Source organism: Schistocerca cancellata, chromosome 4 (assembly GCF_023864275.1).
Source record: "Schistocerca cancellata isolate TAMUIC-IGC-003103 chromosome 4, iqSchCanc2.1, whole genome shotgun sequence".
NCBI lineage: Eukaryota > Metazoa > Arthropoda > Insecta > Orthoptera > Acrididae > Schistocerca > Schistocerca cancellata.
The window spans coordinates 779,403,765-779,430,171 of record NC_064629.1 but is presented as its reverse complement, the minus strand read 5'-3'; the positions used below and the strand labels follow the sequence as shown (position 1 = coordinate 779,430,171).

At 43.2% G+C, this 26,407-nt stretch overlaps 1 protein-coding gene across 4 annotated transcripts in view; it reads left to right on the top strand.

Moving 5' to 3' along the window:
- LOC126184628 (SCY1-like protein 2) overlaps positions 1-26,407 on the top strand; it is a 179,263-nt gene that overhangs the window by 31,669 nt on the left and 121,187 nt on the right. For all 4 annotated transcript variants that reach the window (XM_049927100.1, XM_049927097.1, XM_049927099.1 and 1 more), the window contains 2 exons: positions 122-259; positions 542-746. In XM_049927100.1, coding sequence (XP_049783057.1) covers positions 133-259; positions 542-746 — 332 coding nt within the window. In that variant the 5' untranslated portion in view covers positions 122-132. The remainder of the gene's footprint in view (positions 1-121; positions 260-541; positions 747-26,407) is intronic.

Below are 26,407 nucleotides of genomic sequence, written 5' to 3'. Positions count from 1 at the left end.
GATTCTAAGGATATTTTATCATTTTTGTTCGTGAGTCATAAAATTATCATTAAGCAACATGCCTGGCCAGTTTTCTATATTTGTAACATGACTTTTCTCATGAGAAAATTACGTATTTCAGGCACATTCAGAATGGATGTTATAAATAAACTATATTCAACAGTGAGCACAACAGTGTCCCAGTTGTCTGGGGTGCTTCCTGGTAATCCAGTTACCAGAGAATATGAAATAACATCCTATACATGCACAGCAGGACCGAGTAAGTTGGGATTTCTACCACAAACCTTCAGAAGTATTCTTAAATTACTTCTATATAAACTTTTGTGCTTATGCAGAGTCAGTACATTGTTAATCTTTGTTTATATATTTCAGTGTAAAGTGACTATTTTTATCTTGAATATGAGTTGAAATTTTGGGCGCTTCATATAATTACTGATTGAATTTAGCAAATGTTTTCTTTGTATTATGTAGCGCATTATGAATGTTAATTTTTCATGTAATACAGAAAAAATAATCTAAAGAGATTACTCTTTCTTTAAAGGTCAGCTGTGGAAAGTTTATAAAGGCTATAAGAAATCAACAAAACAAGATGGGTCAATATTTGTCTTTGAAAAGCGCACCTTGGAACGCTGCTCAAAAATGGAACAGGAGAGAGTCATGGATCTATTAAGAAGAGGAGTGTTTCAATTGACCAGACTGAGGCATCCTCAAATATTAACAGTCCAACACCCACTTGAGGAGTCAAGGTAGTCTTTCCACTAGATGGTGAAATCTACCAATAATAGCAGCTTCCTTTTAATATTATTTCACAAAACATAGTTTTATCAATCTGTGTGAAGGCTTATGGACTCATTTGATGTAGGTCAGCTTTTTATTAGTCCACATTTCATCATGTCTGTTAAGCTAATTTTGTGCTTCCTTGACAGCCATGAACATGAATCATGATACAGAAAGTGCAAAGTTCCACAGATCGTCTGCTTGATGTAATATTATCATTGGATTCACAAATGTAGGTTAGAGTTCAGACTAGTTCTGTGCATTTGACCCCCCCCCCCCCTCCCCACACACACACACACACACACACACACACACACACACACACACACACACACACACACACACTGCCAACCAGTATTCACTTACTTCCTGAGTGCTCCATTTTGAAGGTTATCTGAGCAAACTTCAGATCTTATTAAGAGGTGCTCAGGGAGTTAATCTTTACAAATTTCTTGCATTTAGTCATAGCATATAATTCTAGCGACACATACCGTATCATTTTTACTGAATAAATACATAGAGGATGTATCATTATTGATTACTAGGACAAGAAGTCCCAAATAATGTAACTGCTTTGACAGACGTTTAAAGTTTTACTGTGACTGTGTGTGTTAATGGAAATTTATCATACTACAGTTCATAATCAAAAGCCCTGTACTTTTAGGGAGCAGTAGTTACACTAGCAGGGATTGACCCAGAGGTATTTAAGTAGGAAAGTAAATATGTGGTCATGTACCTTAAAAAAAACAAGTGGGCATGTATAAGAAGACAGAATAGTAATATAATGTATGAATGAAAACACTATTACAAACATGTTAATGCAAATATCAAAATCTAATGACATCTACTTGGTTTTTTATGCCCACTGTTCTATTGTTACCTTTACTCCATAGAGCAGAGATTTTGATAAGAATTGAAATAGTCATTGCAATGAATGCTTATTTTCTTGCACTTGTTCTTTTGAGATACAAATATTCACTTAAGAGTGCATGGAGCATTTTGTATGAAAGACTGAGTAAACACTAGAAAATTACTCCACAAAAGTTAACAAAAAGGTGGGAACAGTTATGGTTGTGTAATTCATTAGAATTAAAGTGGAATATTTCTGCACTAGGAAGATGAACCTAGATGGGTATATAACTGGGGAGAAAAATGGGTTCTCAACACAGTTGAAATTAGAATAATTGTTACTTTAACATTAAGTTAACAGTCTGTGCTAGTATGTACAGTACTAAACTTAAATTGTACTGAAGAAGGTTGCTGTGGTGGTCTTACATTGCAAAAAGTATGAAGTCATAATGCATGATCATGCCCTTGATGTAAAATGCTCTTCAATCTTCTTAACTTCAGAATTTTAAAATTCAGTGGAAAAACTATAAATGCCATGGTATAATTGCTAATGTACATCCACATCAGACATAATTAATCCACTTGCTGCAATTTTTGAGTCAATAAGCACTCATGATGGGAACAATTGGGATGATGGGACCAACTGTATCTACCACAAAAGATCTTTCGTGCTACTTCACACTGAACCACCTTTCACACTCCTGGGCACAAACGTTTTGTTGAGGAGGGACATCCCTCCAGATTGTAAATTTCATGCAGTCCTACATTCCCTATGCATGAACTAGTCATACATATAATACTTCAGCACATGTGCATAATGACAGAACATAGTTTTATAAAAATAGATTTTTGTTAAATAACTTTACTGAAAATTAAAACTATTTTACTGTGAGTCGACATTATAACACTATCACTGGAAAATATTGAATTTACACAAGAGGTAAATTCATATCGTACACAGAGTTACAAAAACATCAAAAAGCCAAAAACACATTACCATGCCTGAAACTGGAGGAAAATTGTTGGCGTTCAAAATGGCTTTGTCATCTTGAAATGGGTAAATACAGCTCCTGTGTTTTGAAGGTACTGTTAAAGCATTCTTCCTGCAAAATAGTGACATGTTCAGGTAATGCTGGAGGTGGATAGTGATCACACTCAAAGGTAAACCAGAATGGCTCAATTTTGAGATTCCATGAATGGGGTGGCTATGGGAGATAAGACAGATCCTCTTGCTCACAGAACCAGTCCTGGATGATAGCTGTGTGAATAGGGCCCCTGTCATATTAGAACATAGCATTACTGGGGAACAAACATTGGACCATAGTGTGACGGTTCGCCGCCTTTGTTTCTTGCCCTCAGTGTTGACATGCTGGCTGAGAAAATACGGTGTGGAAATGCAGTACTGTTTACTGTAAATGATGTACCTGACAAGTGCACATTTGCATTTCACAGTTGTTTATTTTCTCTTCCCACAACCTCCCTTATACACATTCAATAAGGCCAGTGCACTAGTGTTTAACTTTCGATAAGCCTCATTAATAGTTTTCAGGCAAGCATCCACATACTGCTACAATAGTTTACTGTTGAATATCTATGATCAATAAAGCCTAACCACAAAGTTCACAGTTCTTGAAGAATAGAAAGGTACATATGGAGGCATGCCCATTTTTTAACACTGGCCTAATTGTGTAACACTTATTTCACAGTTAAGTTGATGCATTGTTGTTCTAACAAACAGGTTTCTCGTCTGAAACTTAGATGTGGACTGTCTCGGGACAAAAAACTGGGCCTTGAAGCTTGAAATTTAGTGCGGGCGTGAATGCGAGATGCTTTTAATAGTTTCCACAATGAAATATTGTCTCAAAATGTGATAGAAAACCCAGAGAGATTCTGATTGTATGAAAAGTACACCAGTGGCAAAAACAGTCGATACCATCACTGTGCAATTGCGATGAAAATGTTACCAATGGTGATGCCACTAAAGCGGAATTACTAAATACAGTTTTCCATAATTCCTTCACGAAAGATGAAGTACGTATCCCAGCATTTGAAACCAGAACCGCTGTTAGCATGAGTGACATAAAAGTAGATATCTTAGGTGTTGCGAAACAACTCAAACCACTTAAGAAAGAAAAGTCTTCAGTCCAGATGGTATACCAATCAGGTTCCTTTCAGAGTATGCTGACACAATACCGCCTTTCTTAGCAATTGTATACAACTGATCACTTGACAAAAGGTCTGTTCCTAAAGACTGGAAAGTAGCACAGATCACACCAATATTCAAGAAAGGAAATAAGAGTAACCAATTGAATTACAGACCCATATCACTGACCTCAATTTGAAGTATGATTATGGAGCATATACTGTACTCGAACATTGTGAATCACCTTGAAGAAAATAACTTATTGATACATAACTAACACAGATTCAGAATCTTTCTTGTGCAACACAGCTAGCTCTTTATTCCCATGAAGTAACGAGTGCTGTCGACGAGGGCTCAGATAAATTTCATGTTCCTAGATTTCCAGAAGGCTTTTGATACTGTTCCTCACAAGTGACTATTAAATCACGTGCATATGGAGTATAGTCTCAGTTGTGTGACTGGATTTGTGATTTCCTCTCAGAGGTTACAATTCCTAATGATTGACGGTAAATAGAGTAGAACAGAAGTGACATCTGGCATTCTGCAAGGTAGTGTCATAGTCCTTCAGCTGTTCCTGATTTTCATAAATGATCTAGGTGATAATCTGAGCAGCCCCCTTACATTGTTTGCAGATGACACTGTAATTTACTGTCTAGTAAAATCATCAGATGTTAAATTGCAATGACAAAATGATCTAGAGAGAATTTCTGTATGGTGTGAGAAGTGGCAATTCGCACTAAACAAAGAAAAGTGAGGTCATTCACATGGGTACTAAAATAAATCCAATAAATTTTGGGTATATGATAAATCGTACAAATCTAAGGGCTGTCAATTCGACTAAATACCTAGGAGTTACAATTACAAGCAACTTAAATTGGAAAGACCACATAGATAATATTGTGGGGAAGGTGACACGAAGACTGCACTTTGTTTGCAGAACATTTAGAAGATGTGACAAACCCACTAAAGAGACAGCCTACATTACACTTGTCCGTCCTCTGCTGGGATATTGCTGTGCAGTGTGGGATCCTTACCAGCTAAGATTGACGGAGGGCATCAAAAAAACTCCCCCCAGGGGGTCCACAACTCTTATGTGGATACGTGCGTAGCGAGCACGGGACCCCGAGCTAATGTGGCCTTCCTTCCTTTCCGGGCTGCATACCTTCCCTTTCCGCATCCTTCCCTATCCCCCATCTTCGCCCCCCCTCCCCTCCCCTCACCTCTGGCTCTTTCCTTCCCTTTCTCCCCCTCTGGGAGTCTGGTTTGTGCCTACATCCGGAGACGGACGCTCGTAAATGTAATGCATTCTTCGCCTTCTCTGCTTGTATGTCTTCATCCTTCCTTTGTCCTTCTTTTACTTAACTCTTCTCTTTCCCCTTTTCTCCGCTGCGGCGTTTGAGACCTCTCTTCTTTCCTTTCCCATTCCTTGTTTTTCCCTTTCTCTTTCTTCCTCCCTGTGCGTGTCTGAAGGCCGAACCACGCATTTTTGTGCGTGGCCGGTGACGGGGTGACACGTAATTCTCCCGTACTTTCTCCCAAGAAAACGGGGTACCCCAGGGCTCCATGCTGAGTGTTGTACTGTTTGCCATTGCCATCAATCCAATTATGGATTGTCTCCTTCCTGATGTCTCGGGCTCCCTCTTTGTGGACGATTTTGCGATCTACTACAGCTCTCAACGTACCAGCCTTCTTGAACGACGTCTTCAAGGATGTCTCGATCGCCTCCACTCTTGGAGCATCGAAACCGTCTTCTGTTTTTCTCCCAGTAAGACCGTTTGTGTTAATTTTTGGTGATGTAAGTAGTTTCTTCCACCCTCCTTACATCTAAGACCTGTCAACCTTCCGTTTTCGGATGTCGCTAAATTCTTGGGTCTTATGTTTGACAGAAAACTCTGCTGGTCCTCCCATGTTTCCTATCTTTCAGCTCGCTGTCTGTGATCCCTCAACACCCTCCGTGTCCTGAATGGTACCTCCTGGGGAGTGGACCGAGTGGTCTTTCTCCGCCTCTATCGCGCCTTAGTGCACTCGAAATTGGACTATGGAAGCATAGTCTACTCCTCTGCTTGACCATCAATTCTTCGGCATCTCGACTCTATCCACCACCGTGGATTACGTTTAGTGTCTGGAGCTTTTTACACCAGCCCTGTGGAAAACCTGTATGCTGAGACTGCTGAACCTCTGTTGTCCAATCGGCGAGCAGTCCTTCTGAGTCATTCTGCTAGCCATCCGTCCTCCATGCCTGCTAATCCAGCCCATGACATTTTTTCGACGCCTCCTTTGATGTAGGGTATGCAGGCCGCCCCTCCTCCCTACTACCACCGGGAGTCCGCTTCCGTCAACTGCTCCATTCTCTTGCCTTCCGCTTTCCTAAAACCTTCTTGACAACTTGGGGTACAGCACCGCCTTGGCTCCGTCCCCGGATCTGCCTGCTCCGTGACCTTTGTCAGTTTTCCAAGGATGGTACCCCTTCACTTGTTTATCGTCGCGCATTTTCTGCTCTTTGTGCACAAATGAAGGAAGCCACATTTATTTACACTGATGGCTCAAAAACATCGTTTGGTGTAGGGAGTGCCTATATTGTTGGCGACACCCCAAATCAATTTCGGCTTCCCGACCAGTCTTCGGTTTATACTGCGGAGCTTTACGCTGTTCTCCAGGCTGTCCACTACATCCACCGACATCAGCGGATACAGTATGTTATCTGTTCAGATTCTCTCAGCTCTCTCCTCAGTCTCAAAGCTCTTTACCCTGTCCACCCTCTGGTCCCCCCCCCAGGGGGTCCACAACTCTTTTGTGGATACGTGTGTAGCGAGCACGGGACCCCGAGCTAATGTGGCCTTCCTTCCTTTCCGTGCTGCATACGTTCCCTTTCCGCATCCTTCCCCATCCCCCATCTTCGCCCCTCCTCCCCTCACCTCTGGCTCTTTCCTTCCCTTTCTCCCCATCTGGGAGTATGGTTCGTGCCTCCGTCTGGAGACGGACGATCGTAAATGTGACTCATTCTTCGCCTTCCTTGCTTGTCTGTCTTCTTCCTTCCTTTGTCCTTCTCTTTTCCTTACCTCCTCTCTTTACCCTTTTCTCCGCTGCGACGTTTGATACCTCTCTTCTTTCCTTTCCCTTTCTCTTCCTTCCTCCCTGTGCGTGTCTGAAGGCCGACCCACGCCTTTTTGTGCGTAGCCGGTGATGGGGTAACGGGTAATTCCCCGCCCCGGGTAGACAGGTAGGACACGTACGTACCCCCTGGTAACGGCCAGGCCCAGGGTGGGGTGATGACCCGAGCTGATACCTTCCGAAAGTGCCGATTGGTCCCTCCGTCCATTAGTCGGGAGGTGTGACCTGAGGTGTGAACAATCACCTAAGGCGGGAGTCTCAGCCACAGACGGTTCTTCCATCGTTGCCGCAGTTCCTTGTTGTTTCTCGGTCTGACGAAGGTCATGACTTCTCCACGGTCAACCCTTTCCTTATTCAGAAAGGTGTCGACGCAATTGCAGGTCCTGTAAAGTCTTGTTCCAGATTACGGAATGGCACCTTGTTAGAAACAGTCAGTGTCCTCCAGGCACAAAAATTGCTGCGTACTTCACTGCTCCACACCTTCCCAGTCCGGGTTGAAGCGCACCGCACTTTAAATTCCTCGCGTGGAGTCATTTACACACGCTCCCTCGATGGATTGTCTGACGAAGAAATTCAGCACTACCTGTCTGACCAGGGCGTAACGGCTGTTCGTAGAGTTATGAAAAGGGTTGACACGAACATCGTTCCAACCCGCACTGTCTTCTTGACCTTTGACAAAGTTCAACTCCCATCGAAAATCAAAGCAGGCTATGAGATAATTTCTGTTCGCCCTTACGTCCCAAACCATACGCGTTGTTATCGGTGTCAGCGGTTCAATCACACCAGCCAGTCCTGTTCCAATCCGGCCAAATGTGTTACGTGTGGCAAGGATGCCCATGAGGGTGCTTGTCCACCTCCATCCCCTCGCTGCATCAACTGTATGGGTGACCACGCTGCTTCCTCTCGAGATTGCCCCGTTTTTAAGGACGAAAAGCTCATCCAGGAAATCAGAGTGAAGGAAAAGGTGTCGACCTTTGCTGCTCAAAAATTATTCGCCAGTCGACAGCCCACCGTGCCTCAGACAGGAAAATACAGCACTGTCCTTCCTTCTCCTCGGCCAATAGAGGAGGCGGTCACGCAGACTTGCGACCTCACCTTTAGTGCCACGGTCGTCAGATCGGCCAGCGCAGAGATCGCCCGTTCAACCTCACCACTTTCGCCTGCCCACTCTATGGCTCACCCTTCATCGGGTTCTGCTAAATCTCGAGCCCCAAAGTCCGACACCAAACCTTCCAAAAAAGAGCATACTCGTGAGAGTTTTTCCGTACCGCAACTTCCCAACCATCAGTTCCTCCTTCATCTAAACATCATACTTCTAAGAAGGCTACAAAGAAACCCAGTTCCTCTCCTTCTCCGCCAAGGCGTGTCCCATCTACAGCACCACCTGGCGGAAATTGCCCTCGGCAGTCTTCTGTGTCGCCGAGGCGCACTGCTGGTGGCCAGTCAACCGGCCGATCGCTGGTGGCAGGAGCTGCTCCTGACCAACCTATGGATCAGGATCTTCCGCCTTCGGCTGACTGCCATTCCATGCTGTCGGTCGCTAGCTCCGAGCAGTCTTTGAATTGACAGCAACTTTGGTCACATTCCTCCATTTTCTGTTCACCCCATGTCCATTATCCACTGGAATATCCGCGGCAATCGAGCCAATAGGGATGAATTGTCGATCCTCTTACGATCCTACTCGCCGGTCATCTTCTGTCTTCAGGAAACAAAGCTGCGTCCCCATGACCGCTTTGTTCTCCCTCATTTTCAGTCCGTCCGATATGATCTCCCCTCTGTTGAAGGCTCTCCGGCCCATGGAGGACTCATGATTCTTCTCCATGATACTCTCCATTATCACCCAATTCACTTAAACACTTCCTTCCAAGCTGTAGCTGTCCATCTTTCCATTTCTGGATATACCTTTTCTCCTTGTACTGTATACATTCCATCGTCCACACCAATGGCACGAGCTGATCTCCTTCATCTTCTTGGTCAGCTTCCACCCCCCTATTTGCTGGTTGGGGACTTCAATGCCCACCACCCGCTTTGGGGATCTCCACATCCTTGTCCACGTGGCTCCATATTGCTAGACGTCTTCCACCAAGTGGGATCTAGTTTGCCTCAACACTGGAGGCCCCACATTTTTGTCTGCCTCCACGACAAATTTATCTCATTTGGACCTTGCGGTCGGTACTGTTCCGCTAGCTCAACGCTTCAAATGGTTTGCCCTTGATGATACACACTCGAGTGACCACTTTCCATGTGTCCTCAGACTGCAGCCTCAACTGCCATATATGCGCCCGCGACGCTGGAAGTTTATCAAGCCGATTGGACACTTTTTTCGTCTCTAGCGACATTTGATGACTGTCGCTTTCCCAGCGTCGACGATGAGGTCACACATATTACCGACGTTATTCTTACAGCTGCGGAATGTTCAATACCACGCACCTCCGAATTGCCCCGGTGCCCCCCAGTTCCTTGGTGGAACGAGGCATGCCGTGACGCACTATGTGAGCGGCGACGTGCTCTTCGCATTTTCCGTCACCATCCTACTTTGGCCAACTGTATCGGCTATAAGCAGCTCCGTGCGCGATGCCGTCGCGTCATCCGCGATAGCAAGAAGGCAAGCTGGAAATTCTTTATTAGCTCATTTAACACCTTCACTCCCTCCTCGGAAGTTTGGAGTCGGCTTCGACGGTTCTCAGGCGCGCCTAGTTTCTCCCCGGTCTCTGGGCTCACTGTTGCGCATGATAAATTAGTGGACCCCGTCGCAATTTCTAACTCATTGGGTCAGCACTTTGCTGAGATTTCGAGCTCTTCCAATTACCCGCCAGCGTTTCTCCCGAAGAAACTTGCAGCGGAAGCGCGACCTCTTGCTTTCTCCTCTCCAAATCGCGAAAGCTACAATACTGTTTTCTCCATGCGGGAACTCCAACATGCACTCTCTTCTTCTCGCTCCTCCGCCTCAGGACCGGATGGTATCCATGTCCAAATGTTGCTGCATTTATCAACCCATAGTCTGCGTTACCTCTTTCGCCTTCATAATCGAATTTGGACCGACAGTACTTTTCCCCGACGATGGCGGGAAGCTGTCGTCGTCCCTGTTCCGAAACCTGGAAAGGACAAACATCCCCCCTCTAGCTATCGCCCCATTTCTCTCACGAGTAGTGTTTGTAAGGTTTTGGAGCGTATGGTGAATTACCGTTTAGCTTGGTGGCTGGAATCCCACAGTCTTTTAACACCTGCCCAATGTGGATTCCGAAAGCATCGTTCTGCAGTTGACCATCTTGTTGCTGTCTCCACTTATATCATGAATAATTTTCTCCGGAAACGCCAAACAGTAGCAATATTTTTTGATCTGGAGAGAGCATACGTTACCTGTTGGAGGACGGGCATCCTCTGCACACTGTTCTCTTGGGGCTTTCGAGGTCGGCTGCCCCTTTTTCTTCGCGAATTTATGGCAGAGCGCACATTTAGGGTGCGGGTGAACACTATTCTCTCCCGTACTTTCTCCCAAGAAAACGGGGTACCCCAGGGCTCCGTGCTGAGTGTTGTACTGTTTGCCATTGCCATCAATCCAATTATGGATTGTCTCCTTCCTGATGTCTCGGGCTCCCTCTTTGTGGACGATTTTGCGATCTACTACAGCTATCAACGGACCAGCCTTCTTGAATGGCGTCTTCAAGGATGTCTCGATCGCCTCCACTCTTGGAGCATCGAAACCGGCTTCCGTTTCTCTCCCAGTAAGACCGTTTGTGTTAATTTTTGGCGACGTAAGGAGTTTCTTTTGCCCTCCTTACATCTAGGACCTGTCAACCTTCCGTTTTCAGACGTTGCTAGATTCTTGGGTCTTATGTTTGACAGAAAACTGTGCTGGTCCTCCCACGTTTCCTATCTTTCGGCTCGCTGTCTGCGATCCCTCAACACCCTCAGTGTCCTGAATGGTACCTTCTGGGGAGTGGACCGAGTGGTCCTTCTCCGCCTCTATCGCGCCTTAGTGCACTCGAAATTGGACTATGGAAGCATAGTCTACTCCTCTGCTCGGCCGTCTATTCTTCGGCGTCTCGACTCTATCCACCACCGTGGATTACGTTTAGTGTCTGGAGCTTTTTATACCAGCCCTGTGGAAAGCCTTTATGCTGAGACTGCTGAACCTCCGCTGTCCAATCGGCAAGCAGTCCTTCTGAGTCGTTATGCCAGCCATCTGTCTTCCATGCCTGCCAATCCAGCCCATTACATATTTTTCGACGCCTCCTTTGATGTAGGGTATGCAGGCCGCCTCTCCTCCCTACTACCACCGGGAGTCCGCTTCCGTCAACTGCTCCATTCTCTTTCCTTCCGCTTTCCTTAAAACCTTCTTGACAACTTGGGGTACAGCACCGCCTTGGCTCCGTCCCCGGATCTGCCTGCTCCGTGACCTATGTCGATTTCCCAAGGATGGTACCCCTTCACTTGTTTATCGTCGGGCATTTGCTGCTCTATGTGCACCAATGACGGAAGCCACATTTATTTACACCGATGGCTCGAAAACATCGTTAGGTGTAGGGAGTGCCTATGTTGTTGGCGACACCCCAAATCACTTTTGGCTTCCCGACCAGTGTTCGGTCTATACTGCGGATCTTTATGCTGTTCTCCAGGCTGTCCACTACATCTGCCGCCATCAGCGGATACAGTACGTTATCTGCTCCGATTCTCTCAGCTCTCTCCTCAGTCTCCAAGCTCTTTACCCTGTGCACCCTCTGGTTCACCGGATTCAGGACTGTCTGCACTTGCTCCACCTGGGGGGCGTCTCGGTGGCGTTCCTCTGGCTCCCGGGACACGTTGGTATCTGCGGAAATGAGGCGGCCGATATTGCAGCCAAGGCTGCAGTCTCTCTTCTTCGGCCAGCTATTCCATCGATTCCCGTCGCTAATCCACGGATTATTTTTATGTCGTCGTGTTCTTCATTTATGGCACGCGCACTGGTCGTCACTTCCCCAAAATAAATTGCGGGACGTAAAAACTCTTCCTTGTGCTTGGACCTCTTCCTCCCGAGCGCGTCGTCGGGAGGAGGTAATTTTAACTAGACTCCTGATAGGGCACTGTCTTTTTAGCCATCGACATCTTTTAAGCGGCGATCCTCCCCCACTCTGTCCCCACTGCTCTCAGCTGTGGACGGTAAGACACCTTTTAATTGAGTGCCCCTATTTTAATCCGTTACGTGCCCGTCTATAGCTGTTGCCTGAGATATCGTCAATTTTAGCAGATGACACGCGCTCGGCCGATCGCGTTCTCGAGTTTATTAGTGCCAGTGAAATGTCAGTCATTTGAAGCTTTTTTTTTTTGGGACAGCCAACTTCTTTCTTTAGTGGATTTTTAAGCTTTCCTTCTGCTTCGTTTCTCCAATTTTTTGAGTTTCGTTCCCATTGCTGCTGGTTTCCATTTTCGGTTTTTTACTGTTTCCTAAGTCATGGACTGGGCGCTAATGACCATAGCAGTTTTGTTTCCTAAAACCAAAACAAAACCCAAACAAAATTTTAAAAAAAATTCAAAGAAGGGCAGGTTGTTTCATGTTATTACGCAATGGTGCGAGTGTCACTGAATTGATGTGAGTTGGGGTGGCAGTCACTGAAACAAAGGCAGTTTTCTTTGTGGCAAGATCTATTTACGAAATTTCAATCACCAACTTTCTCTTCGAAATGCAAAAATTTGTTGACACCCACATATGTAGGGAGAAATGATCATCATAATAAAATAACAAATCAGAGCTCGATTGGAAAGATTTAGGTGTTCCTTTTTCCCATGCGCCATTCGAGAGTGAAATGGTGAAGTAGTATGAAAATGGTTTGATGAATCCCCTGCCAGGTACTTAACTCTGAATTGCAGAGTAACCATGAAATGTAGATATATCCTCAAAACAATAGGTACTGAAACTACACATTGTTTGAAGTTAAATTTACAGAAATTACAATTAAAACTTAAATCATTAAATTAACTGAATACATAGAAAGATTATTTCTTTCTAACAGTTTCTTTGAGTAAGTGTTAAGCCAAATTATTTAAGTCATGAAATTAACAAATATAAGTACACAAACAATGCCTTGGACAAAACTGTTAATTACTTTGGTATTAAGTGCTGGCTTTACTATCGTGTTTTCAGATAGACAAATACATGCTTCAAGATTACTGGTATTTTGTCTTCCAAATGTTTATAAGTAGTACAGTATTTATATTTGTTTATATGTCAACAATTGAATTTAAGTTATGAAAAATCCCTGTATGTGGTAGAAATTAATATGGTGCCTCCTGAAACACCAAACACATCATATAGCATGGTTATGGAAGCACCCATAATACACCCAGTGTACCCCTGTTCCAATGCACTTGGCTCTGACATGATGTGCTTTCAACTACATAGAACACTGTTATGACCATGACTGACACTTGCAACCTATTGAGGATGCTGCTCACATGCTGTTTGTCAAAAACAATAATGTAACCTGCAGGCTTGGCTGGCATCTGCATTTATGTTCAAGCTTGCATTATTGGGTGTTAACATATTTTTGTCCATTCTATGTGATCTTTGAAAGAGAGCAGTCCCATTTTACAGTGGACATTAACTGGGTTAAGGACTGTGCTGTAACTATTCCATGTGTGTGCCATATTTTTCATTACAGAATGGCAAATCTGTAAACTCATCCTGGTTGTCTCTCTGTAGCCCACTTCTGTTAGTTAATCCAACTATAATTATTGCGTCTGCTTAGTTATTGAAAATAACCTTCACAAATGTTAAATTTGAATTTGTTATTTAAATATTTTCTGAATGTTGTAGTAGAAATTTTTGTGACTATGAATAGTGAACAATGCAATATTGTACATAATTTATTTGAAGTTTGAAGAAAAAGATGAACTGTGTGGACAAACAAATGTGCACTGCACAGAGGAAGGGCCATGGTGTGAACAGGCCTGTAAAAAATAGGTGAACAGTAGTAATCAATCAACTGTTGACCCCCCCCCCCTCTCTCTCTCTCTCTCTCTCTCTCTCTCTCTCTCTCTCTCTCTCTCTCTCTGTCTGTCTCCCCCTTATATATGGAGGGAGCTTGTGAGATTACTGAGCTTAATGCTTTCTATGATGTCTTCTGTAGTTTAAATGAAGAATGAAAAGATAATGGTAATAAATCAGAAAAACAAAGTTGTTTAAATAACAGCCACTGACCATTTATTTTTTACTGACACATATTGATGAGTTTGCAGTTTACAATGTTTGTTACTTTACTGAAAACGAGGTAAAGGACCTACTTAGACTCAGTGAATTGTGTTGTGTGAGTGGCAGTTGGTATAATTACTGTATCACTTCCAGCAATTTGGCGACATCTGAGTGAAGAAAATTCGCAGCGAATATTTGAGAACTCACTTAAAACTAGTTTGTGTGTGGCTGGCTGGCTGGCTTAATAGCCCCACTGTGAATATTCTTTACTGAATTCTTAGTGACTATTGGAGGAGACTAGCTGAACATCCCTCCATTAATGCCTGACACTTGATAAAACTGAATATATTTTACTGTGGTTCAGTGGCAATTGGCTGAAAGTGTCTTCGGTGTTTAAATACTAACATAAGAACATGTTAAAATTCAGATAAACTATATATTAATAATGATACAGGGATTGTATGCCATACTAATAGAATTTGACATTACTGTGTTCAATTATTGGCTGCATCTTCTTGAAATGACTTTAATGATGGCTGTTTTTTATGACGAGAAGTTGAGGCGTACACTTTGCACCATGTTTTCTGTCAAAGTGCACAGTTCATTGCAGAAAGTAATTCTTATGTGACATTTTAATTAACAGGTTTATCAGTAGACTAATAAACCTTAATTAAGAAAAAAATTAAAACAAGACTACATCCCCTGGGGCTCAGTTTGTTTGTGAGGTAGTGTGTGGCACCCATGGGGCTGTGAGCTATTACAGCCCATTCTTCCTTCCTTGGCTGGATTCCCTTAACCATGCCCTAGCTCCTTCCCCACTGCCCCCTCCTTCCCCTCTCTCGGTGTTCTGATTAGTGTTGACCTGGCTTTTCACCTGGTCCCCTGTAGTGCTTGCAATTTTGTTTCTGCTGCCTGTCCTTTCATCCTTTATGGCATGTAGGTCCCCACTTAGTTTGGCCTCCAATTCTAAATTTTCTGTTTTTAGTGTGAGTCATTTGGGGAGGAACTCCCTCCCTAATGTCTTGTGAAGATTCCTTCCCTTTTCGCTTCCCCGTCACAGCTCCCCTTCACAGCACTTGGTGACCAGCTCGTGTAGCCAGTCATTGTGGTGGAGCTGTTATGTAGCCATCTGGCAAAGCCTCCTGAAAACTCAGGGATCACACTAATACCTGAGCTGTTCCATACCCATGTATGCCAAAGAGCCACAACAAAGCTGTTGTCTTTATGGAGAATATAGACGACAAGTTTGGTAGAGTCTGTTGAGCAAAGCTGCTTCTGCTGCCCTGTCTGCAGCTCTTCTTGCTTGTGATCATCTTGGCAATGTCCCAGTGTCATAAACTGTTACCAGTCTCTCAATGTTGTCCAGGGTGTGATTTTTCAGACCTCATCCTGCGAACTGATGAACTCTGGGCTAAACTGGAGCAACACAGTGTTCATTGTGTTAAACGGGTTGCAGAAGGGTTGTAAAGACAACCTCAGAGATACTGACACCTTCAGTCTGGCTTTTGAGTGAGAAATCCTCCCAGAGAAGGTAAAGGCTATGTGCTACAGGTGTGATGCGAAGCTGTATATCCTGCCACCCATGAGGTGCTTTTGGTGCTTAGATTTTGGGCATGTCTTCCCACAGTACAGCCTTTGTGTGGTGCCTGGATACCCATGCCATGAGGGAAGCCCCAGTGTTCTGCCACTTGTGTCAATTGTCATGACAGCCACTCCTTTCGCTCACCAGTTTTCTCAGCTTACAAGAGACAAAAGATCAGAGAGTAAAAGTTTTTGGATCACACTGAGGCTCCCCAAAAAGACAGTCCACCCAGTGTCACTTTCTTCAACTTTCGCCTCTGTTACACCCTTTACCCCTCCTACCTCCTACCCGTTGTCAAGAAAGGACGTCGAACAGATGTGCAGAACTATAGACCTATATCTCTAACGTCGATCAGTTGTAGAATTTTGGAACACGTATTACGTTAGAGTATAATGACTTTTCTGGAGACTAGAAATCTACTCTGTAGGAATCAGCATGAGTTTCGAAAAAGACGGTCATGTGAAACCCAGCTCGCGCTATTCGTCCACGAGACTCAGAGGGCCATAGACACGGGTTCACAGGTAGATGCCGTGTTTCTTGACTTCCGCAAGGCGTTCGATACAGTTCCCCACAGTCGTTTAATGAACAAAGTAAGAGCATATGGACTATCAGACCAATTGTGTGATTGGATTGTGGAGTTCCTAGATAACAGAACGCAGCATGTAATTCTCAATGGAGAGAAGTGTTCCGAAGTAAGAGTGATTTCAGGTGTGCCGCAGGGGAGTGTCATAGGACTGTTGCTATTCACAATATACATAAATGACCTGGTGGATGACATCGCAAGTTCACTGAGGCTTTTTGCAGATGATGCTGTGGTGTATCGAGAGGTTGTAACAATCGAAAATTGTACTGAAATGCAGGATGATCTGCAGTGAATTGACCCATGGTGCAGGGAATGGCAATTGAATCTCAATGTAGACAAGTGTAATGTCGTGCAAATAATTAGCTACAATATAGCAGGTCAGCAACTGGAACCAGTTAATTCCATAAATTATCTGGGAGTACGCATTAGGAGTGATTTAAAATGGAATGATCATATAAAGTTGATCGTCGGTAAAGCAGATGCCAGATTGAGATTCATTGGAAGAATCCTAAGGAAATGCAATCCGAAAACAAAGGAAGTAGGTTACAGTAAGATTGTTCGCCTACTGCTTGAATACTGCACAGCAGTATGGGATCCGTACCAGATAGGGTTGATAGAAGAGATAGGGAAGATCCAACGGAGAGCAGCGCGCTTCGTTACAGGATCATTTAGTAATCGCGAAAGCATTACGGAGATGATAGATAAACTCCAGTGGAAGACTGCAGGAGAGACGTTCAGTAGCTCGGTATGGGCTTTTGTTAAAGTTTAGAGAACATACCTTCACCGAAGAGTCAAGCAGTATATTGCTCCCTCCTACATCTATCTCGTGAAGAGACCATGAGGATAAAATCAGAGAGATTAGAGCCCACACAGAGGCATACCGACAATCCTTCTTTCCACGAACAATACGAGACTGGAATAGAAGGGAGAACCGATAGAGGTACTCAAGGTACCCTCCGCCACACACCGTCAGGTGGCGTGCGGAGTATGGATGTAGATGTAACTCTTCCTTACCTTAGCCCCTCTCCCAGCAGTTTATATGCTCTCCCCTCTAGGAGATGCTCCCCCTCAAACAAATGCCCCATTATCTTGGTTGGTGATGCTCTGCTCCCCCTCCCCCTCCCCCCTCCCCTCCTCCAAGGACACCTCACCCTGGTGTCTCAGCCTGGAAGCCTGCTACAGAGACTTGGCCACAAGATGCACCATTTGTGCACCGCAAAGTTGCCTTCTCTCTTTTGGTTCTGTATCTTCAGGAAGGCTGCTCTCACTGTTTGCACTGCCCCCTCCACCTCCGGAGTAGTAGTCCCAGGAGAAGGCAGCCCCCTCCCGCAGTGCCTCTGGAGGTGCCATCTTCCCCCTCACAACCAGTCTGACGTCTCATTTATGGATGTCACCCCATCCTTGTTGGTGATGACCAGTGACATGACCTCACCTGTGCTTCTTAATGACTGACTGACCTGGACTATTGCCCCATGATAATCCAGTGGAATTCACAATGGGTATTATGGTCACCTACAGGAAATAAAACTTGTTTCATATTAGTCTGTGTTATGTCTTGCTCTTCAAGAAATGCACTTCCATGTTGACCACTCTCCAACATTTTGTGATTATAGGGTGTTGTCAGAACCATGCTGGCCATGGGATAGCATCTGGAGGAGAGTGCACTTTGGTTTGCACAGATGTTATTAGTGACTGGATCCCCTTCATACCAACCTGGAAGCTGTAGTGGTTACAGTGCAAACAGACTCCAGGAATCACTGTTTGCAATGTCTACCTCCCTCCAGGTAGACCACTTTCTTACGTTGAGCTGCTTACCTTAATACAGAAACTCTTACCCCATATCTTGTTCTTGGGGACTTCAATGCACATCACTCCCTTTGGGGAGTGCCACTTCAATAAATAGGTTTTCTAATTGATCAACTTATTACAGACTTTGATTTGTCTGCAGTTACGGTTCCCCTGCCACTTCAGTGCTGCTCACGGAACCTTTACTGCTATCGATCTCTCGTCCCTCTGCTCTCGTGGCTTCCGTACATTGGTCACACCGTGACTTTGTAACGGTGACCACTTCACAGTGATTCTATCGCTCGCCTGCTGCTGCCGGGCAGACGGGCCCCCATATTGGACATTCTGCAGAGCCAGTTGGCTTTCATATATGTCTGATGTGCACTTAGACACCTCTCTCAAATTGCGTCGGTGCAGTCGTGCAGGCCATCTCTACTACTCTTCGTGCTGCTGGCACTGCTATCCCCCCATCCACAGACCCCTCTTGTTGACTGGTGTGGTGGACAAAGGTCATAGCAGTTGCTGTACAGAACAGCTGGCAGGTGCTGCAGTGATTTAAAATGACCCTCTTCACTGACCAACCTTATCACTTTCAAGTGTCTCTGTGCTAAGGCTCACTACCTTATCAAGCAGAGTAAAAAGGAATGCTGGGAGTGCTCTGTTTCTCCTTGGGGACATATGCAGGTTTGGTGCAAGCTCCATAGCCTTTAGCCTGTGAGTGACAGTTAACTGTCCAGGGTCTTGGCCCCCAGGGTGCTCTGTGTACTGATCCACTGATCCTTGCAGAACACCTCACGTCACAATTTGTGAAAGTGTTGTCTTCGTATCCTGCTATATTTCTATGGCAGAAATGCTGAGTTGAACAACCCCTCTCTCAACCCCCACCAAAGCCTGTAAAGAACCCTTCACTAATCAGGAATTCTTGCAGGCCCTTATCTCTTCACATCACACAGACCCATGCCCAGATTCCATCCACAACCAGATGAGTCAAAATTTAGACTTTACCTAGAGGCAACATCTACTCAGGGTCTTCAGTTGGTGCATGGATGCCTTCTCTTGCAAAGGTGAGACAGCATAGTTATCCCAGTCCTTAAGCCCAAGAAGAACCCAATGTCTTGACAGCTGCAGTCTGATTAGGTTGACGAATGTACTTTCTCGACTGCTAGAGAGGATGCCTAGCTTCCATTTGTATTGGCTTTTTGAGCCTCTGGGCCTTTTGTCCTTGTATCAGTGTGGCTTATGGAAAGGACGATGTAAACTGACAATTCACTCAGATTGGAAACTGCAATTTGACAGGCTTTTACTAACCACCTACACCTTGTCGCAGATTTCTTTGACCTGCATAAGGCGTACTACGCTGCTTGGTGCTGTCACATTTTAGGTAGCCCTGTGACTGGGGCTTTTGCATTCCCCTTCCCATTTTTATCCACGAGTTTTTATCCCACTGGCTCTTCCAGGTTAGAGTTGGCACTTCACTCGGCACCCCACGGATTCGGGACGGTATCCCACAGGGTTCTGTCATGTCACTTTTCCTCATAGCCATCAATGGGCTTGTAACTTCCGTTAGGGCTCCAGTTACTGTGGCATTGTATGTAGATTTTTGCATCTGGTGCAGCTCCCACTTGGTAGCATTCGCTGACTGCTGGCTCGAAGGCACCATCTGATTGGCCTCTGCATTGGCAGTCTCCCATGGCTTCCAGTTTTCTCCCTCCGAAATGTGGGTCGTGGATTTTTGTCATCGACCCACTGTACGTCTTCATCCGGAACTTTATTTAGGTGACCAGCTCCTCAATTTTGTTGCAGTCCCATTTCTTGGGCCTTGTTTTTGATAAAAAGCTTATGTGGCTTCCCCATACTTGCCACCTGAAGACTACCTGCATGTGGAAGTTTAATGCTCTCCACCTCTTGGCCCACACATCTTGCGGTGCAGACTGTGCTACTCTTCTCCATCTCTACCATTCTCTGGTCTTGTCCAGAACAGATTATGGTTGTCAGGCTTACGGCTCAGCAGCTCCTACCACTTTGAAAATACTTGACCCTGTTCACCATTGTGGGGTGTGTCTGTTTATGGGACTAGTGCGAAAAGCAGCAATAACCAGTCTCCTTGCAGAAGTGGGGATTCCCCATCTACAAATACATCGAAGCCAACTCCAGGTTTCTTAAGCAATCGTCATTTGCAGATTCCTGACCATCCTGTGTACCCTGTCGTCTTTTCAAACGAGTGATGTCTAACTTCTGATAACTGCCCCAGTTGGAATGAGTCTCACTTCCCCTGTCAGGATCTCCATCTCCACTCCCTCCTCCCACACCGCCCTTGGATGGTGCCTAGACCATGGATTAGGACAGTCTTATTCCAGGGTCTTGATGTCTGTTGCCCCTATGGTCTTCTGGTGTCTTGTATGTTCTATCCTTCAGGAATTCCAGGGTGCTACAATCTTTTACACTGATGGTCCTAAGATAAGGTGGGATATGCTTTCATGCCTCCCTCTGGTTTAAATCACCATTTATTGATGGGATCATGTGTGTTCCCAGCAGAGCTGCTAGCCTTTAACAGGGCTCTACATTTTACCCGTTACCCAGACCTCCACAGTGTTGTACTGATTCAATGAGCAGCTTGCAGGCTATAGACCGATGCTACTATAGTCACCCTTTGGTGTTCGCTATCTCTTACCTTCTCTCTGCCCTTGGCTGCGCCACCTACTCTTGTTTTTCTCTGGGTCCCAAGTCATGTGGGCATACCAGGGAATGAACTGGCTGACCACTTGGCTAGTGTCAGATACTTATTCCCATTCCTTTCAGATTCCAGGTGCAGATATGTGGATTGACATCAAATCTCTTTCTGCCTGAAAGTGGAATCTCTCCTGCACTACTGCTCTCACTAATAAATTCCACACAATCAAAGAGATCACTGCAGTTTGTTGCTCTTTCTTCTGCTCCTCTTGGAAGGAGTTCAGTCGTAAACTGTCTATGCATTAGTCATACCAGGCTCAACTATTGTTTACTCTTGCATTACAAGCCACACCCACAATGTGGTTGCAGAGCCAGACTGACTGTATCCCATACATTGCTGGAATGTATCCATCTTTTGGCTGTTTGTACTAAGTATAGGCTTTGTTTCCTTATCTTTAATATTAGCAGATGATTCAGGAATGGTTGAACTGGTCTTTAGTTTCCTCCATGAAAGTAGTTTTTATTTCCAGATGTAAGGTTTTGCTTTACTCTTGGAGCAGTATTTTTGTGCTTCGGACCTTCTTAGTTTCCTCGTTCTAGGACCCATGAACACTTCCTCATGCAGACTGCTCTTTTATCCCTGTTTTTCCAGTTTTTACATTTGCTCTATCCTTTTATGCCTTCTGTTGTTTTAATTTCCTTGTTTTATAGTTTCTCTTCTGACTGGGTCTGTCCAATTTTAGTGTGGACCATCTCTTTCACAAGTAACTTTGCAACAATTAGGGAACTGATGACCTTGCTGTTCAGTCCCATAAACCCCCCCCCCCCCCCCCCCAATAATCTATCAATCAATTGCTAACAAAGTTATGTGGTGCATTACAAATTTACATGTAGTACATGATTCTTGAAAACCTTCAGCTGACCAAATGTGATAATGTAGGTATTAAACTAGATTATATTCACAATTGTTTATTTTGGAAGCTAGATAGTGGGGTTATTAATTAAAGTATCAGCAAATTTTGCTCACACATGTGCCAGTTCATAATGCAGGATATGGAAATAGGAACATTAATGCATATGATCAGCTGTCACGACTGAGGTTTACGTGAAAATTCAACTTTGAATGTTCATTTTAATAAAAGTGGAATCTCTTTGTCTTCAGAGACACTTGCTTTTGTGAAACAGTGCTATCTTCCCAATCTAATGTTCTGGTGAGAGAGAGAATCCTTGCCAGCTTTTAACTGTGAAGTGCAAAAGGCTTGTTTGACAGGCTAAAATAGTAGTTAGGTAACACTGTGGCAACACTCAGGTGTTGTCATAGAAATGCAAACAAAATTGCGTTATATTGTTAGTTGTCGCAAGCACACAGTCAATTTTAACAGCCACAGATCTCTGGCTGAATGGGCTATAGGTAGTGATTCACGGTTGAGAGTACTTGGAGTTAGTGTTAAAAATTTTGTCAAAGGATGAACTCACAGTTGATAGTGCAGGGATTTTAATGTGCACTGAAAAGAATACACACAGATAATTTGTGTTTAACCATTGAGTAACTTGTTAGAAAGGCAGCAGCACAGTATCATCAGCTGTGGTCTTTGGTTTCAGGTTGTAAACAATTAAAGACCAGTTGGTATGCAATGAACATTCAGGGCTGTCTGGTTGTGGTCATAGCACACCTATATCACACACTTACGTGCATTTTTTCATTTTAATTGCACAGTTGCAGATTTTTCTTGCCACTGTGGGAAGGAAGGAACCTAGGATACACTGGTTCTCATGTGTTGCTGTGACAGTTAAAGTAGCATTCACTGGAGAAGACAAGTACTGTGCCAAAATTTTAGCAAGGTGGTGGTGGTGGTGGTGGTGGTGGTGGTACAGCTACATTTAATCTGACAACTCCATGTCAATTGTTTGAGTGTTTCTGGGCTTAGAAAGTAAAGTGGACAATCTGCTACGTCTATGAATATTTTTATGCCCACAACTGGATTCAGATTTGTTGGAATCATGTAGGACAATTCAATTCCCAGGGTACTCATAAAATTTATGCACAATGTGGTGGTTCATACATTCCTGTAACCACCACGTAACTGCTTCTCCTCCTGCACTGAAGTGTGGCTTGTGCCTCAACAGTCTTTGGTCAGTCTAAATACACACAGTATGATGGCTAGCCAATCTGTTTATTGCATCACTTTCATGATGTCAATGACAGTGCCTTTCCTTCATTATATAACTCAAGTTGAAAGTAATGTTTTTTGTTGAAATAATATGCAGCATTTCACTCTGAATTAATTTTAGGCTTTTTGTTAGTTAAAATCTCACCATCTTCTTTAATGCCTTGTGTGTTCTCAGTTTTTCCTTTAAGTGGCAACACTTCATGCATTTTCTTTTACTTCACAATAGTGTTTTTGAAAAACATTTATTGATTTGTCCTATATAGTGGTAAATCATCTATGTATATAAATCCGTAGTTGCATTAAACATGACAATTGTAATAGGTTTGCAATGAATTTAGATAATGTGATGCCCAAACCCTATAAGGAATAGATTATGTCCTCGGTGAGCACACTCATACCATGGACTCAATGAAATTGACATTCCATATCAGTGAGGTTACAAATGTTCCTTGGATATGGACACCAGAAAGCATAAAAGTTATCATTGTTGAGGAATATGAACCCAAGATAAAGTATTTCATTTATATTGAGGCAAAGGCAAGAATATACAAAACTGTATTGAGAAAAATTATGACCTACTGGTTGCACATTTTTACTTTGCTCCTCTGAGATTGGTGTAAATCAGACTTCGTGCCGCTATGGAATGTTTGTTAGTTGCCAACCTTAACTATGTATCAGTATTGTCACAATAAGTAACATTAAGTAGCTGCTGTGAATATAATGTTGATTTGTGTGTGTGTTTTTTTATGTAGGGATTCTTATTATTTACAGAAATTAGCTAAGAAGCTGTACCTGGTTCTTCTGGCAACTTGCCACCCACTTCTGTCACTTGTACAATGCATTAATCCTTTACAGGTTTGTTTCTTTTATAGCTGGCTGCTCGGGAAGTAGGTAGGGCTTGTCCCAGCAGCCAATGTCCTAAGAGCTGATCACAAGCTTCCATTCCCAGCATCCCTTGCTGAGGGACCTTGTAAAAGTGTGCAATCAGTACATAGCTGAGGCAAGGCTAGAAACATAATACTTGTAGACCACAGAAATGAAAATGCTTTAAAGAATTACAGGAAAAATGCTGATACAGAGAAGTGAAAGAATTACAAAAGATGTAAAGTGGACTCCATTAATGAGTGGGTATGTAAGAGAAAGTGTGACTAACACACGATTATGACTGGAAGGTCATCAAAATCATAAGAAATAAATTACCAGCCAGTAAAACAAATATTGGCAGTCAAAGGGAAAGATTCAAGCTACTGAAGGAAACTGGCTTTGGAAGAAGAAGAAGAAGAAGAAGAAGAAGAAGAAGAAGAGCCACTTTCCACCAGCTTCCACACTAGTGTGCTTGACTGTTATAGTTCGGAATTTATCTATGTATATTATCACAGCTAGGAAATCAACAATGTTTGATGGTTTTAAATGTCTATTAATTCACTGAACTGGCTGAATGGTGATAAATTTCAAAGAGCATGGTTGCCAAGAACTATTATGGTCAACCAGGAATTAAAAATACTGCTTATGCACAAATTTCCACGTATTGACAGATGTGTAGGCAAATGTTAGACTAGACTGTCACACAGATGTACAAATGCATTGGGGTAACATAATACTCAGTTTTTGAGGCATTTAGTATTTTTCTTAGTGCAGCTCTGCAGAATGGAAGTGATTATTTGCTGTTAACAATTAAATTTGAATTGTTTCTGTTATAGTGTTATTTTCTTTAGTTATGTGGTTTCTTACAATTAGAACTTGAATTTCAAGCCAGTTGTGAGTGTGAGGTAGATTGTAATGGAGATGGTTTTAAAGGAGCTGAAGTTGGTCTGTGCCATTGTCTTGTTGGATTTAGGGACTGACATGATATTTGTGATTATCATTCCTTAATAGCAGCAGCAGTGTATAATAATGTTTATTCATTTAAAGATTTGTAATTGTTTACAAGGTATAATGGAAATGTCTGTACTGAAAATTAAAAAAATTGCACCTCCATAATTTTGGAAACCAAAGACCATGAAATTAATCAGTCTTGAGGGCAACTGTTTCACAAATGAACTTGCCAATTTCTTTTGAATGAGGGTTCAACATCCCACATTTATTTCTCAAAGGTTTTTCAGAGTTGTTTCTCAGTTTGTGGTGGTGTTTCTGTAGTGGAGAATGAAGTAACATCTTATGTTAGTTTTCTGAATTCCTCATAATCATGTGTAAATATTTAAAATTCTCTGTTAGACAAATAGTTGTATGCTTTTTCTTAGTGATTGAGTTCACTGGAGTAATTTCGTATCATACATGCTAGGCTCCTTTGCTTACTTTTCATGCCCAGGGGTGGCTGATAAATGAAGACTTACACAGGATAACTTACGAAAAACTATGTGTAAAGGCTGTTTGGGCCTGTCACCTGAAAGCCTACATATTTGCAGTTTCAGCATCCTTCACAATCTTTTTGTGTTCCAAAAGATTGTTAGGGAATTTAATACACCTCAACACAAGATACATTTTCAGTGACTATCCTTTGTAGGTGACGATGGCAGCTTGGAAGGCAGTGTCCCTTGATCACCAGTCGTATATGGCTGACGTTGTTACTGATATGTTTTGAATTTAGAACATTCTAGTTGAAAATTTGATCTGTCAACTTTGGTGAAACCTTGGTTTCAAACTACTGAAACCACAGGTGAAGTTGGAGGTGAAATTTGTCAGTCAGGACCTTTCAGATTCTGACCTACCTATTGAAGTCTATGCTTAAGTCTCTCTTGTACTACTGTAGGCTGTGCATTGAGCCAGTGGATGTGCAATTAAAATATTACACAAAGAAGGGGTATTTCTGGTACTCCTGTAAGAGTATGAGAAAACATAAGAGGCTCATTTAATATTTTATAGTGTATGTTGGGGCAGACCTTACACATGAAAGAGAACAGCAGTTTCTCTGAGAACACTATTGTAATTGCAAAATGCACTGCCCACACAAGCACCATTGCACAGTGGTTAAATGGCAGACTTTAAATCCAAATGTCTGGTGTTGATCTCCAGTCCATCATAGGCTACTTAGTCACATCACTTCATTCACTTGTGGTAATGACTCGTGAATGTGAAAAATGCTAGTATGCACCATAGTGTCCACAACTAAACTCTAGAAGTGTCTAGAACTGGCTGGGTCAGTCAGTTCAAAGGTCAAAAGCATCCCATCTCCAACACTACCGTGCCTAGTACAGTATTGCAGTGTTCAGACCCATTCATGATGTGGACAATGTCAAAATAAAGATCAGATGTGTGCAATTCTAAAAATTGGAAACAAATATCTTATAAATAGTTAACTTGCTGAAAGTTTAACCCCTAAACTTAATGATTCTTTTAAAATTGTTCCAAAAATATGTTGTTAATTAAAAAATCCTGGAATGAAAGACATTATGGACATGTCCAGTTTTAAATCTCAAAATGAGTTATAAAATTTTGAAGATCACCAAAATAAAATCCCATGTATACTTGTGTGCTGGGCTTTAGCTAAAATATCCTGGGACTTGAAGCAGTTTTTAGTTTGTGTCTCTGTGAAGTCTGTAGTTAGTTTCCTGTGAACATAAATCTTGGA